Source organism: Embiotoca jacksoni, unplaced genomic scaffold, assembly GCF_022577435.1.
Source record: "Embiotoca jacksoni isolate LCO1_2020_lvr unplaced genomic scaffold, fEmbJac1.0.p SCAF_9, whole genome shotgun sequence".
Lineage (NCBI taxonomy): Eukaryota > Metazoa > Chordata > Actinopteri > Embiotocidae > Embiotoca > Embiotoca jacksoni.
This window is the reverse complement of record NW_027185447.1, coordinates 10,735,749-10,751,864: the sequence shown is the minus strand read 5'-3', so window position 1 is coordinate 10,751,864 and position 16,116 is coordinate 10,735,749. Positions and strand designations below refer to the sequence as shown.

Sequence of the window (16,116 nt, the reverse complement as noted above, 5' to 3'; positions counted from 1 at the left end):
CATTTAGTTGTGAATTGCTGTTATGAGTTTAGATTTTGGTTGTTGCCATCTCTTTATTTTGGAGCCAGTACGGACCATCTGGGGAGGAGCAAGTGGTGGATCTGACTCGATTTGATTGGAAACCAGGGACATTACGCCCGCCTACCTATAGCAGAAACCTGATTACACCATAGGCCTGTCAATCAACCCCCCCACCCCCCCCCCCAGCAAATAAATAAAGAAATCAAATTTAAAGCCTATTATGTAATTAATGATGGGAATTTTTTTTCAGTTGGACTGCCAGAAAACTAATAAGAGTGTGTGACTTTGGCAGATGACACCATTATGACTTGTGAAAAAAAACGTATTGACTCTGTAATTCATGAGAGAAGTTGAATAGGAGTCTATGGAGCCAGTCTCCATAGTGTTCAATGAAGCACTTCCACATTTGCCTCATTTTTCAGACCCCCACCTTTATATAGTCTATGATACAGAATATAGCGTGGTGTTGGTAGTGATTGACCGTTTGAAGAATCTCCTAGACTCAGCTTCACATTTGACATGTTCACCACTGTGGTGACCTGCGAGGTGACCACCTCAAATGCGCTGTGTTGTTGACAGATAGATGACACAATCTGCAGCCATGCGCCTGTCAGGAAACCTTCTCTGGAAGAATGTGTTTGTGCAATTTGTGTGTACATGCACGTATACGGGCACCTGCATGTCTGTCTGTTTGTGTTTATTGGTGAAGTCCAGTACTACCTAAAATGCCTGTATTGCCTGTATATAGTCCCGCGAGGCTATAGAACTGACAGGGAGGTCCACAGCGGACCGGCTGTAAACAATTTTGCTCCATTACAGCTGACGCTTTTAGCCTGATTTGTCCTCTCAGCACCACTCTCTCATCAGCTGATCAATAAAGAGAAGTTAGACCAGACTTCTGCTGGTTGACTTAAAGCATTTCCCGCCACATTATTCACCCACAAACTGGAGTCTTGCCTGTGTAATTTTCCCTTGCTTTCTTGTCTAGTTTTGTGTTTCAAATATAAATCATCAGGAAATTTACTTTGGATTCAATCATATCCAAATAAAAACTTTTGTAACCTTCATGAGAACATTGCATCACATGTTTTCCCTTAGCACATGACTGGGCAAACTTTACCATTGATAGTGACTGGTTAATTCAATTCAGCTGCAATGAAACTGAAATTTGGTGATGATACATGGTTCTCTGTAAACCACATAACAAAGATGGATATCAAATGAGCTCAACAATCAACAAAGTAATTTGTCTGATTGTTTGGAAAACTAATTGGCAACTATTTTGATGCAGTTTAATGTGATTCAGTGCTTAAATCAATTTTCAAGCAGCAACAGCCAAACATTTGATGATTTATGCCTCTCAAATATGTTGATCTTATGTTTTTCTTTGTCCTACATTATAGTAAATTGAAAAAAAATTTGATTTGAGACTGCGCTTCGACAAAACAAGTAATTTGATAAAGTCACCTGAGGCCACCAAAGAATTGTGGTTGTGACAGTTCTCCCAGTTTATTCAAGTTTTGTGCCAAATGATTCATTATTTAATCAAGAAAATAGTGAATAGTTGGAGCCCTGTAATGATTAGAGCACGGAGGTAAGGGCTTGATTTTGTGTAACAAAAAGTTGCTGCTTATCAGCACAAATACATATACTGTGATGATTTGACTCTTTTAAGTTATCCTCTGACTGTAGGTGATGAGTACTATCAAATTTCAGTATTGTGAGAGAACAGCATCAAAAGAAAATCTGGAACGACTTTGCAACAGATACCCACTTGGCTCTGAAGTTACATAGTGCAGCAGTTTTGGACGAGCCTCCCACCCCAGCAGTTACTCAGCCTTTCAGACAGTGAGTGGGCGACTGGTGAAAACCCGGCATTAACAGATCACTACAGATCAGGCCGGTTTAATGCAGTCCCGTTGCCCTGTGCTGTCAATTGTTAATTATCATAAGCACATAAACAATAGTCAAGTTGCATTAACAAAATCAGCCTGGGTTTGTCTTTTCTCAGCAGTGCCATTATGGAGATGAATACCAGTGGGCACAGGGAGAGAGTGGAACGTTTTTTTTTTCTTTTTTACAATTTTCTCTTTGTAGGTGTATAATAATATCAACTCCACTTTTCTTGCAATGTGTGGGAGCGGAGGCATGTTGCTCCTCAGAGAAGCTCATCATCTCCTTTTGTGTTTTACAGTTTCCTCTGTTATTGTTATTTTTTTTTAGATGTCTTTGTACTGGCTTTTATAAGGTACAGAAAATACAGAGATGAAACTTTAAAGGATCATCAGGGAACCCAACCCATATACACATTGATGAGCAGAATACACACTGTTACCATTGGCAGCGTTGCCATAGTTACAGATGTAAAGATCGCCATTATAAAACCAGTAAATAATGTGCGCTCTGTGAATTGTAAATCTGCGCAATGACAGAGCCACTGTATTATTCTCCTGCAGAGTTTCCTATCATAAAGTTGCACTGCACTTACTTTTAATCACCTCCAGGCACTGAGAGGGTGTCAGTCTCTCTTTGCTTGTCTTTTATTTTTCTTCAGCTGATGTCTGGAGATAGTTAGCAATAGTGTCACTGGCTGTATCTCAGCACTTTGAACCCCAAACACTGACTTGACTGAACCTGAGCAGAGGACACTGGGAAACACAAACCTCTGGGTCTGGGCCTTGTTAGAGGTCGGAGAAGCTGAGATTGGGGGAGTGCACAGTATCGCATGTGCTCGGCCATTATTTTCACATCCTTTCTTCTCTCTCTGACTTGGGACCCTCACAGATGGTGTATGCTTTGCTCTTTCCAGATCCAGCCATAAATAAAATGACTTTCAGATGCATTTTAATGTTCTCTCAGTGTCTTCCCTCAGTTCGGCTCCCTGTCCTGCCAGGCTCAGATTTCCCTACTCACTCCAGTCTTTTATAAGGATGGAAAGGGGGATTGGAGTGGAAGACGAGAAAATGAGAAAATTGGTTACCTTGAGATCACAGACACGAATGCATGATGCTTGTGAGATATGAACGATTTCCGAGGAAATAGTGTGGTAAAAATACAAAATAACTGTATCAGAGTTTTTTTTTGTTAGCAGCCACAAATTATGTTTTTAATCTAAATTTCATGCACTGGCAAAAATGTTATGTCATGACCGTGAGATGTTCTGCTCTGAGGTTAACCATCTCTCTAACACTGTGACTGTGTTTAGTGCAGTTCAGAGCACAAAGCTAATTTTCATTGATTAGTACAGTGACTGCCTTTGTATTTCTGCGAGAAAGAAATTAAATGAATAAAGTGTGGAAATGCTCAATTGCTTTAAGTATGTACATCGAGGAGGACTGGATTTATTCTCGCTTTGCCTTTGAAGTCGGGACACTCACAAAATGGGCCAGGCTGTGTCAGTGTGGCTTCCAGTGTGGGTTTTACTGTAGGGAGATGTGATAAGATCTTCCTCAGTGGCTCACATAAGGGACACTGAAATGAGGTCAGTGTTGTCTTCCTACAAACAAAGACATAACCAAGTTACAATCTTAATAAAAACTTAATGGACATTTTCTTGGAGTCCAAAGGCAAGTTATTTATGTTTATCAATTTAGTCACTCACTACTGGGAATCGGGTTGAGTAAACTGCTGTATTTGAACAATAATAAGTCATGGCAGTGAGTCAGCATGAGAGAGTGTTTTTCTCCATCTGTAGGAAAGTGGTGACCAAGAGGTTAGAGGTCCGGGGCGTGAAGATGGATGGGAAGCATGACTGAACAGATAAAGTACTCCAGACACACAGCTTAGAGGAAGAGCACAGGGCTAAGAAAGGAGAAGAGGAGGAAGGTCGGCAGGTTGGGTGAATGAGGCAGGATGGGAATAGAGGACAATGCAGAAAAAACAAATGACCGCAAGCAAGGATCTCCTCTTTTACAAAGGATTGTACTGGATGTCCGGTCCCGGCTCGACCCCCGGCTCACTTCCGATGTCCTCCTGAGATCACCGCGCAGCAGTCGGTCTGCAACTGGTCTGGAGTACTTTTCATATCAAATGTCAACAATCCTGACCTCTGTTGTCTACCTTGAATCAGACTGTGGTCATGTGATGAAGACATGTGCACAGATGCACAGCTCAAAATAATAATAAAAAAAAAAAGCTATGATCTGCTTGACATAAACAAAACAGTTAGTCTTTTATGGCGTGGCTGCACAGCTGTGTTTGAAAGGCAGGCTATTTATATATCCTCTATTTGTTTTGATTTCTCTCTACTTGTTCTGTCCTGGTGTGTTGACACGTCTTCTGCCTCCAGCACTACTTCACCTCTCAGACTTGCACTTCTGCCCTCATCTAAAATTCAATCAAGTTTACATAATGCTCTTTTTGCACTTTGTTTTAGTCCATAGATTAATTCATTGATTAGCTGAGGTCTGAATGTGGAGAGTGTACTTTGCCCTGTCACCCATTTAACCCTTATCTATTAGTTGTCTACATTTGACCAATAACCTTTGGCTCTCTCGGCATCTTCTCTCCAGACTCGTACTCGGCAGCGGGCAGTGAGGGCAGCATCTCCACCTCTGTGGCGTCGCTGCCCCCGCAGGCGTCAAGCAGCTCGGCCCCCAGCTCCCCGGGCCCCAGACGCTCTGTGAGCACCTTGAAGAAATGGCTCACAAACCCGGTGCGCAAACTCAGTGTCGGATCCAGTGGCAAAGGAGAGCGCCAGGTCCGCAAACTTGAGGGAAAGCCTCCACCTTTTCCGTCCTACAGCCAGAGCCAAGATCTGGGCAGCCCGCTGAGGACTGACGATACTATCACCATCCTGCCTGTCACCCACAGAGAACTGGTGAGGAGTAGAAAATCAAAGCCCTAACAAGAATGTTTTTTCTCTCGATCGAATGAACAAATCAAACAAGGCCTTTTTTTTAATGCTGGCTTTGTGATTCAAGTTCCCTTTGACACATGACATGAACCACCTCATAAGTACATTTTCCCCACATCTTCTTATCACAACACTTTTGCATGAACTGGTTCTGAAGTAAACATGGAAACCTTAAGTCTTATGTAAATACAAACTACAGACAACATCCTGACTGCGACTTGTTTACTTTAGGTAGCTCAAGAATGTCGGCGGAGATACAGGTTTGATGTGGACTTGATGCTCAGAGGACTAAGTATCATGTCAGGTGGCCATGTTGCTACATGGCAGCAGCACTGCTGGCTCAGCCTGAAGTTAATCACGCCGCCATGTTCTGTGACTCATGTGCTCTCTTCTGCTGTTTTGCAGCTGTCTGTGTTTTTTGTGTGCCTAAATACATGAGCATGCTACGGACATTTTGCATCATGCTGACATTGTCTTATTTGGACGCTTTGGACATGTGTCTTTGTGTGTGTGTGTGTGTGTGTATGTATTTCAGGAGTGGAAAGATGGCCTGGCGAGCCCCGAGGACCTGTCACCAGCTACACTACAGTCACCCAGCTACATAACTGACTCGCTGATTGGCTGCACGTCACTGCCAAACACCCAGGTCTGCCAGCATAATATACTATAAAACTAACACTCTAATCTAACCTGTTGTGTCTGTCATCACGTTATTCATATTACATGGATTTCACAACAAGCTGACCTACATGATATGCATGTTATTGGCTTAAAGATGGGTAGTTATCTTTTGAACGGATACCTTTTTTTTTTTTTCTTTTTTTTTTTTATAGTATCTAGTGTCTGGCTATGAGATTCAAAGTATAAACAATAAATCCTCTACTTATATAGAAAGTCTTTGAGAGGAGTCGCAGTGATATCCTCAGTGAGGACATGGCCTGATGGGGAAGTGACATCAGTGCTCTTTGTCTCCATGGCCCTCCAGCCAGATCTGAAAATGACTAACTCTTCTGTTGCTGACGGAGCACGTTGGAAGGTCTGCTTTGTGCAACTACATATACGAACAATGACCTGCAACACAGCCATAAAATACAGATTACATTGAGCACACACATGGACAGACACACATGTAAGGGAGTCTAAATGAATACAAGGTTCTCTCAGAGCAGATCGATTCTCCCGGAGGACCAGAGGGCAGAGTTTGACAGCAACCTGCGTGATGCATGACTCATATTCAACATGTTACAAAAGGACATGCCTGGAGATAAGTAGGAAATCGCACGAAATGGCAGATGTGATGAAAGATGACTCCACTTCTAGAAAAAAAAAAGAAACATTCAACAAAGAGTGCGATGCGAACACATACGTTTTCATTTCTCTGTCAAGCTCCTGCTCAAGGCAAAGGAGTGTCTCCAGATAGATAGATAGATAGTTAGTTAGTTAGTTAGTTAGTTAGTTAGTTAGTTAGTTAGTTAGTTAGTTAGTTAGTTACTTTATTAATCCCCAAGGGGAAATTCTTTTTCTTAGGTGTTACCTTTGGGTACCTTTGTTGCTGAGAGATGGAAGCGTGGCAGAAACTGGGGTTTGCTAAAAAAGCAATAATATTGCATTATTCAGCAGAGGCTGAACCTTATCAATATGAAACAATAATGATGTCTGAGCATTCAAACATTGTGGAGTGTTTCCTGTTGGTGAATCAACACTTGAACACTTAAATCCTTATGTCAGCCTCAACAACACATCAAAAGGCATTAATACGATTACATCAGAGGGGTGAGGTCAGTGCTTTGGTGTTTTTACTGCCAATCTTTGTAGGGAGAGCGAGAACTAGACAGAGGAAGAGAGGTAGAGAGATTAAATTATGTAGGTCATGTCCGAGCGGAGGTTTCAGTCATCTACCCCACCTTCATTGCCCACAGGTCAGTGTTGTATTGTTGTTTGTTCTTTTCTTCACACCACAGTGAATATGGGAATATATTTGTATATATATATATATATATATATATATATATATATTTGTTTAAAAAAAAAAAACAATTCAGAACTACAGATCATAATATTTATTAAACTGCTTTTTCTGAAAAACAGTTTTTGCAGTCTGCCATCTCAACCCATTGATAAATAAAAAAATAAAAAAATAAATAACCATGGAACAATTTTTCAGTCAATCAGGAGAAGAAATTGTAAAAAGAATTGAGCAGTGCAGTTATTGTGAAATCCCTTCAAGGCTGTCGTTTGCTTTGTGACACCAACAATAACGCTATTGAATTGGAGTTTTCTGCTCTTGAGGCATAATGAACCCTTTAACTCTATTTGTCCTTAGCCCAGTACCATATTGATTTGTGCTCGCATGCATGCAAGAATTGATGGGCCACTTGAATGGTCGGCTCCATTCCCGTTAAAAATAAGATATTAAAAACTCATTAGCTTCAAGCATCAGCGGTATCAGGGGTATGATGGCTGACAACTGATGTTAAAACATGACATTAAAAGCCATTATGGGTAGTGTTTCTTCATACTAAAATCCCATTAATTGTACCGTCAGACTGGTGATTCATTCTAACAGGAAGTGTCCAAATAGTCACAACATGATCCACAGTTATTAAAATAGTTGATATTAAATACTTTAAAAGATGCAAATACGTATACAAATTATGATGATATGGACAGTTTATTTGTAGGACTTCAACACTTTGCTTTAACCTTGGACAACAATATACACAGAGAACAAGTCCTACTGTGGTACAAACCTTTAAAACATGTTTGATATATTTGCTTTAATATCCTGAAGATTACACTTTTAAGGAGAAACATCTTCTTTGCGGACTTTCATATGAACCCTTAAGCTTACATTTTGTTTTACTCTCTTTCCTATTTTGAGAGAAAACAATGTTTATAACAACTTCCCTCTGGACTTTAAAAATTCTACAGAAAGAAGCATGAACTCAGCTTATCCTAAAACTGTTGTCAGTTTTGTTTTTTGTGGGCTTCTGGGTAGAAAAACAAAACTTACAACGGAGGGAGACGGGGAATTTTTCCTGTGGGCTTTGCCACAACACATCTGGAAATGATCAGGGAGCCGGGGAGACCTGTCAGCCAGGCTGGAGCTCTCCTAGCGGGGCAAGACGAGCTGGGGGAGCAAGGGTCTTTATGGAGCCTCTCTGTCTCTCCTTACAAGTCTGTCCTTGTCTCTTTATCACACATCACTGTGACAAAATACAAAGCTCAATATTTGTAGACGTCAACAAGTTTATCAAGGAGATGGCCGGTGGACACGTTGAACTAGAGCAGAGAAGAAAGGGAGAAAGTCCTGTCCCTCTTTTCATTTGCTTATATGTGTATCTATCCATATATTTTCTTATTTCTCCGTTGGGCAGCCATCTGCCAGGGGAGTCTCAGTGATTAGGTGTGTGTCTGTGTTGTGTGCAGGTTTGTGTATGTGTTTAAGGTGGGGTGGTTCTGCTTGACCAGGACAAGGTTACACGGGGTTTTAGGTGAAGACAGACAGCTGCTAGGAGAGAGTGAAAAGGGTGGAAAGAAATGGCTTGAAGAACACAGATAAAAATAGACTTGACTAGACTTAGACTTTATTAATCGCACAATGGGGAAATTTAGTCATCACAGAAGCATAGAAACACAATAAGAAAAAAAATTACAAATACATATACAATAAAATAAGATAGATAAAAATTATTATTTTAGAAAAAAATAAGAGCAATGAATAAATGCACACACACACACACACACACACACACACACACACACACACACAAACTATATACACAAAAACAAATAAAATACCCAGACTGAGGGTGCAGCAGTCTGCCACTGAAGAAGCTGCTTAAAGCTCCTACAGTCTCATGGAGAGGGTGAGAGGTGGTGTCCATGACCGATGTCAGCTTGGCTAACATCCTCCTCTATGGAGTCCAGAGGACTGTTTAGGACAGAGCTGGCCCTTTTGACCAGCGTGTTCAGTCTCCTCCCGTCCCTCTCTGTGCCTGCACAACCTCCGCAGACCACTGCATAAAAGATGGCCGACGCCACTACGGTGTCGTAGAATGTCCTCAGCGGAGTCCTGCAGACTCCGAAGGACCTCGGTCTTCTCAGCAGATGGAGTCGACTGTGGCCCTTCTTGAAGAGGACATCCGTGTTGTCCGACCAGTCCAGTTTATTATTGAGGTGAACACCCAGGAATTTATAAGTGTCCACAATGTCAATGTCCAGTCCCTGGATGTTCACCGGAGTAGTTGGTGTTGCCTTCCTGAACTCCAGATCATTCCCTTCTGATACACGTCCAACGATGGCTGTATCATCTGGATGTGGCAGCAGTCAGTGTTGTACCTGAAGTGTGACGTGTACAGGGAGAACAGGAAGGGGGAGAGCACCGTGCCCTGAGGGGCCCCCGTGCTGCAGACCACCACATCAGACACACAGTCATGAAGCCTCACATACTGCGGTCTGTTTGTGAGGTAGTCGTTGGTCCACGCAGTCAAACGGCCTCGACTCCAGCTCCCTCCAGCTTCCCCCCCAGCAGTGATGGCTGTATGGTGTTGAACGTGCTGGAGGAGTCAAAGAACATGACCATCACCGTGCTGCCAGCGTTCTCCAGGTGAGAGAGGGATCTGTGCAGCAGGTAGATCACCGTGTCCTCCATACCAACGCCTGCTCTGTAGGTGAACTGTAGGGGGTCCAGTGAAGTGCTCACCAGGGGTCTGAGGTAGCCGAGAACGATCCTCTCCATCCTCTTCATCGGGTGGGAAGTTAAAGCTACAGGTCTGAAGTGGTTTAGCTCCTTGGGCTGTGCAGTCTATGGGACTGGAACCACAGAGGAAGTTTTCCAGAGGACCGGGACTCTCTCCAGCCTGAGGTTCAGGTTGAAAATGTTTCTTGTGAGGAGGTACAATTGTGCAGACATATTGCATTTCATGACCATACAAAGGGGAAAAGTGTGCTTATTGTGAGACAGAAATACTTGGTTACACAAACATGAGGGTCGTGTTCAGATGCAAAGCATGTGTCCATCGAGTTAGTCATGACCACAGTTTTTGCAGGCTTTGTTGCAATGTTCACAATGTCTCTATATTTGCACCAGGGCCTCCACAGGAAATTATATCAATTCCAGGAAAAAGCATGAAAAGGAGGTCATGTTTATAACACATGAACACAATCGATTAGAATAACCTTGGGTTTATCCTGCGTGCTCTGCAGCCAATCAGGCAGTCCTCGTAAATGCTTGACGTAGATGTTTCTGTAGTAACGGTAGGGAAATAATATCAAACATAATGTGTGATGCATTTAAATGTGTTTGAGTGCCCAGGTTGACAAAACAGTTTATTAATTCACACATCAGAAATGTAATGCCTCGAGCGTGGATGTGTAGTTACTGTGTTTGTTTTCCTCTGAAGGCAAAACTCCATTGAGGACCTTCAGTTTTATTCGTTATCTCCTGCAACTATGGAGTCTGTTGCTCCCTCTGACTCTTTGTCTTTATCTTTTATCACAGCATGGATCATTAACAGCAACAATCTGAATCAGATCTTTTTATCATTCAATCTCTGTTCCTCATGCCTCTCTGCTCTCCCTGGTCACCTTGGCAACCTGCGTCATTACCATTTCTCTCCTGCTCTTTATCTCTCATTGTTTACTTTATTCCTGGCATGATCCACATCAGTGGCATCGGACCTTTGATTAACAATTTGTCTGTCTGTCTGTCTCGGTCTCCTCAGGACAGTCAGTCCACCAGTGTCCTGCCAGATGACAGTGGGTCTGTCTTGATGGACGACACCTCCAGCCAATGGTCTGCAGCGGCTGACAATGAGGAGGAGAGGAGGAGTGCCTTAGAGAAAAGCATGTACGTGTTTTATCAATGAAATGATCCAAACATCATTCACATCCCTTATCTCCAACGATAATTCTCAGGGCAATAATGCTTTCATGCATTCTCTAAATAAATGTGATATGGCACAAACAGCATTAGATTGAGCGTAACTGCAGAATGTCATCGAGGACAGATTTAACAGACGGATGGGAATGTTTTCCAGCAGGCTGTTAAAGAGTTATCAAACAAAGTATTTTAAATTGTCATGGATCATCAAAGTTATTTGGATACATCAACTGTGCCAATTGTACAATAATCTACAAATAATTCAAGTCTGGACCAAAAATGTAGACCAGCTGACCGATTGGCATTGCCCCTGCTGGAGCCACGGTGCTGTGTCATTTGCTAGATAATTCTGGATAATTTGGCATATATTTGAATACATGACAATTGCTACACTCTTTTGAGAATTGTTTCCCATCATTTCTGCCTAATGGTCGTAGACAATGGGTTAATTTTTGAAACTATTGGAGCAGCTTTTCACTATTCGGCATTGTCCACCACGTACTGTATGTTGTGTGTAGAAACTCTTCCACTGCCGCCACTGTTGGAAGATCTGGTTTCCAAATATACCTCCTGGAAGGAAGATGTGATTTTGTTCAAATTATACTGAAAACAGACACAACATTGAGAGACTGCTCACATATAGTAATAGGTACCCACTCAAATTATTTGGAAACTGGGACCTGTGAAATACAGTCTTACTGTGTGTTTTGCTCTGTGCAAAATAAACAACTCTAACACTAATCCTCCCTCGTTTATATCTTTACAGGTATGTACTGAAGGAGCTTATTGAGACAGAGAATCACTATGTGGCAGACCTGGGGCTCATCGTGGAGGTAAAGCTCACAGTCTGCCAGCTAAGAACTAACAATCTGCACTGACAGAGACAAGAGGACTTAGTCATCCAGTCAGTCTGTCAGAGAGAGCTCTAAATCCTAATCATCACAGTTCCTCCAAATTACTCCATACTTTGGTCTGCCTCCATCCCACCGTCTTCAAACTTAAGCTGATTTTGTGAATTATTAGCTTGAAGAGTATTATGTTGCATAGCTATCCATCTCCTGGTGCTTTTAAATTGCTGAAGATATTTTGGTTCAGAGAAGGGTTTCTGTCATTTGAAAGTTAATAAAAGCTCAATAACACCTGGTATGTGATTGTTGCTCTATGTTATAACAAGCTGGTTATATTTACTGGTGTTATTAGGAGCCAGCTGTGGGTTTCTGTAGGTGTGAACAGACATCAGCAGCAGCTCTGTCTATCCCTTGCAGGGCTACATGGCCACGATGAACTCCAAAGGTGTACTTGAGGACATGAAGGGAAAAGACAAGATTGTTTTTGGAAACATTCACCAAATATTTGACTGGCATAAAGAGTAAGTTGCTGATTTGTTTTCAACATTTGTGAAGATGTATGTGTTTCAAATGGATTCAATGTGAAAGATAAACAGGGATTTGCAGAGTCCTAAGTTTTTAGCTGAGAGGAGACCAAGGGAACAAAAGTTCAGGAAGCAAATCTGACCTTCAGTTTTGGGGATTGTTTGTATACTTGTGTGTGTCTGTGCTCATGTGTGTCCGTATGTGTTTCCTCTCTGCAGCTACTTCCTGGGAGAGCTGGAGAAGTGTTTGGCAGAGCCAGAGAGGCTTGCTCAGCTCTTCATTAAACATGTAAGTGCCACAACCATGTCGACGCACAAATACACACACACACAATTCAGTGGAAGCGTCTGGTTTGGCTTCCTTGTGCTGTTTGGAGTGAGGGTAAAATGAGCTAAGAAAACACACCAGAGTTCCTGTTTATCCCACACTGTATGTCTTTCCTTCTCTCTCAGCTGCCAGCATCACTCCCTCCACTTCCCTGTTACTGATACGTCTCGGTCCAGGCTGTGTTTTTACGACAGCGCACACGGCTAACACACACTTATGCACGATCGACACGCGGACTGATCTCACAGTCTGAGCTGGACTGGTCAGGAAACACCAGGGAAAAAAAAACAGGCAGAAAAGACAACAGAAATAAGCCGATGAATAACAAGCCCTCAGCTCAAGCTCTTTGATAAAAACGCTTTTTTCCACCCAAAACTGTGACCTACTTCTTCGTTAATGTCTCAAGAGCGAAGCAAAATGATGCGTGCAAGAAAGATTCACTGTTAAGTATGTTGTTCTTGGAATAGAATAGAGCCAGAGTCAGTATAGGTTTCACAGGACTCATAAATGGAACTAAATTAGATTTATGTATATTGGTTAAGTGGTGGCACATGCAGACTAGGTAGACATGATGGGTAATTTGAACAACTGTGCTTTGCTTCTGGTTTGAAGATGATTAAGTTAAATATCTCTGTCTCTCTTTTGTTATATTCTCTCTCCCTAATTGTAGCTCTTCAAACAATTCAATAAGGCTCAACCCACTGGATAATCAACTTAAAAAGCCTGTTGTGGGGGGGGATAAAGAAACTTGTAACAAAATCTAAGCGTGGTGTCAAACTGTGAAAACAAGCAGACTGAGAACACGGCCCTAATGAAAAGCAGAGAGCCCAATCCGCTTTTAACAAGAGCTGTGTCACCAAAATGCAACATGTGTGCTCACTTACACACATGCAACATATAAACACATGTGAGCATGTGACCACAGCCCTATACAGAGTGCTGGTAGACAGACACACACAGTACACTCCCTCATATTTCAGCAGTCATTGTCTGCAGTGTTCCGTGATGTCTATATTCAGGCGGAGCAGCTCGCTGTTCTCTAGGTTACAGAGCCACACAGCCTGTTGCTAGGTACAGCCTTATATCGACAGGCTCTAAAAGGCTCTGGTTGCACCGAGGGTAACCCAGGTAAATTATACATAACCTGATGCTCATCTACATGTGACTCCATTAGGACTCTCAGGACTGCCACATCTGCACTCCCATACCAATTAGTCACAGAAGAGTTGGCGCTACGAGACAGTCAGTTTCAAAGGCTGAGATAAATCATTATGGCTCTGCTCCCTTTCATTCCAAACAGCAACCAGAGACTCTTCACATTGATTGCTGTTGTTTTTGCTCACTTTCAGGGGCATTTTCATTTATTTGTAATGTTATTAAAGATGAGCTTTTCTCACAGTGAACCTCTTGTTGATGTTGTTCGGCTTGTATTGCAGGAGAGGCGTCTGCATATGTATGTCGTGTACTGTCAGAACAAGCCCAAGTCGGAGCACATCGTCTCAGAGTATATTGAGACTTATTTTGAGGTGAGTGACTCTTAACATTTTACCCTTTAAGTTTTTTGAAATTGATCAATATAATGGATGGGTTTAGTCTAACATGACATCTTCAAAATGCTGGTTTTGACAACAGTCACCTGTCACTCAAGCCTATAGTTAAGACATTTTTTGCATGAATGTGCCTGTACTCTATATTATACATGGCCATGTGGATCTCTTTTGAGCTGCCATTTATAATTCAAATTTTAATCAGCTTTCATTGACAGTAAACACAAGACATACAGTGGTGGGTTATTGTCTTAGAGGGGTTATATTGGCCATCAGCTGCTGTGTTAAGTGCCGCGGCTGTCATGTTGACTGGTGTCGTGTCCGTCTTGGCCGTCAGGAGCTCCGGCAGCAGCTGGGCCACAGGCTGCAGCTCAATGACCTGCTCATCAAACCCGTCCAGAGGATCATGAAGTACCAGCTACTGCTCAAGGTGAAAAGCAGGGACACCGCTGTGCTGTTGATCACACAACATCACCTAAACACACAAACTGAGCAGCTGTCAGACACACAGCAGGGTTCTGCCATGGAGTTGTTAACTTGCAAGTACACAAAAACATTGACGTACACCCCTCTGTGCATAAACACTGATGACACATGGGTATATTATCTTTTCAGGATAGGAAGAGAGATCCCTACCATCAGATTTAAACAATGATATGTATAAGTATTTCAAGTTGATCTTAAATTTAAATCCTTTTTTATACAACTTTGCCCTTTGGTACACAAATGAAAACTGAGTTTAACACCCATAAATACTTCTCCAGATGTCCCTGTCTAACTCTAGGCAGTAAATCTGGTATGCTCTGGTGACCATTCTGTGTTTGTTTCAACAGGACTTCCTAAAGTATTACACCAAAGCTGGGATGGACACAGAGGAGTTAGAGGTGAGTGTTCTGAGCCATAAATATAAGGTTTGAAGTTGTGTTTTGAATGTGTGAAGTTATTTATTTGCATTCTCGATAACAAACTCCCTTTTGTATCTCAAACAGAAAGCAGTAGAAGTGATGTGCTTTGTGCCAAAACGTTGCAATGACATGATGAATGTGGGCCGACTACAAGGCTTCGAGGTGCATTTTAGGATTTAAGACCATCCTTCAAAACATTTCTCATGTCGACTATTCAGCCCAGTGAAAACCCCGCTGTAACTACTTCCTCTGTTTGTTTTTGTTTATCTTCACTATGGTACCAGGGGAAGATCACGGCCCAGGGAAAACTGCTCCAACAAGACACCTTCACTGTTACCGAGCAGGACAGCGGCTTCCTGTCTCGACCTAAGGAAAGACGGGTCTTCCTGTTTGAGCAGCTGGTCATCTTTAGTGAGCCAATAGAAAGGAAGAAAGGCTTCTTGCTCCCCGGATACACATTTAAAAACAGCATCAAGGTAGGTGCCTGCTAAGCCAATAAAACAATAAAAAAAAACAATAAAACAGCAAAAAAAATTAGGGTACAACCTATTCCAAGGTTATGAGTTACACAACAGATTCACACCACACTAATTCTTGCCTAAATCAGCACATTACATAATTCCATGGTGGGGACTTTTAGAGGCTCGCATGTTTTAGTGAAGTATTTAACAAGCAGCTCAGCAGGACGAACTCCTCACAGATGCTTGTCGGAAACGATGTGTTCCAGGTGAGCTGCCTGGGGGTGGAGCCCACCGTGGATGGCGATGATGCACGCTTTGTGCTGACGTCACGCAACCCCGACGGAAGCGTGGTGCGCTTCCAGCTGCAGGCCTCCTCCCCTGACATCTGCAGAGCCTGGTTCAATGATGTGGTTCAGATCTTGGAGAGCCAGCGCAACTTCCTCAATGGTAAGACCCAGCTGAGCTCTGAGGACTACACCACGTAATCCCAAATCCATAAATCATGTTTCACCTTGGCATATTTTCCATTTATTGACTATGTTGTGAGTTCAAGTGCACTGTGGGCAGTTGGATCAATGTGAGTCAAGATGATTTTCTTTTTTTATTTCTATAATCTTTATATGGAAGCCCATTACAGCTAGAAAAATAATTTAAGAATCAAAAATAAAACTAAATGTGAGATCATAATTGTAAGATGGTAAGTATAAAGCCATAATGTCAGTTTGGCTCTCGTGGTTCTGATT

At 42.2% G+C, this 16,116-nt stretch overlaps 1 protein-coding gene across 3 annotated transcripts in view; it reads left to right on the top strand.

Annotated features, from left to right (window-relative positions):
* Positions 1 to 16,116, top strand: part of arhgef25a (Rho guanine nucleotide exchange factor (GEF) 25a) — a 46,044-nt gene that overhangs the window by 25,936 nt on the left and 3,992 nt on the right. For all 3 annotated transcript variants that reach the window (XM_069140262.1, XM_069140261.1, XM_069140263.1), the window contains 12 exons: positions 4,533 to 4,840; positions 5,412 to 5,522; positions 10,603 to 10,727; positions 11,527 to 11,593; positions 12,026 to 12,129; positions 12,352 to 12,421; positions 13,897 to 13,986; positions 14,345 to 14,437; positions 14,841 to 14,891; positions 14,997 to 15,074; positions 15,197 to 15,388; positions 15,640 to 15,820. In XM_069140262.1, the coding sequence (XP_068996363.1) occupies positions 4,533 to 4,840; positions 5,412 to 5,522; positions 10,603 to 10,727; positions 11,527 to 11,593; positions 12,026 to 12,129; positions 12,352 to 12,421; positions 13,897 to 13,986; positions 14,345 to 14,437; positions 14,841 to 14,891; positions 14,997 to 15,074; positions 15,197 to 15,388; positions 15,640 to 15,820 (1,470 nt within the window). The remainder of the gene's footprint in view (positions 1 to 4,532; positions 4,841 to 5,411; positions 5,523 to 10,602; positions 10,728 to 11,526; positions 11,594 to 12,025; positions 12,130 to 12,351; positions 12,422 to 13,896; positions 13,987 to 14,344; positions 14,438 to 14,840; positions 14,892 to 14,996; positions 15,075 to 15,196; positions 15,389 to 15,639; positions 15,821 to 16,116) is intronic.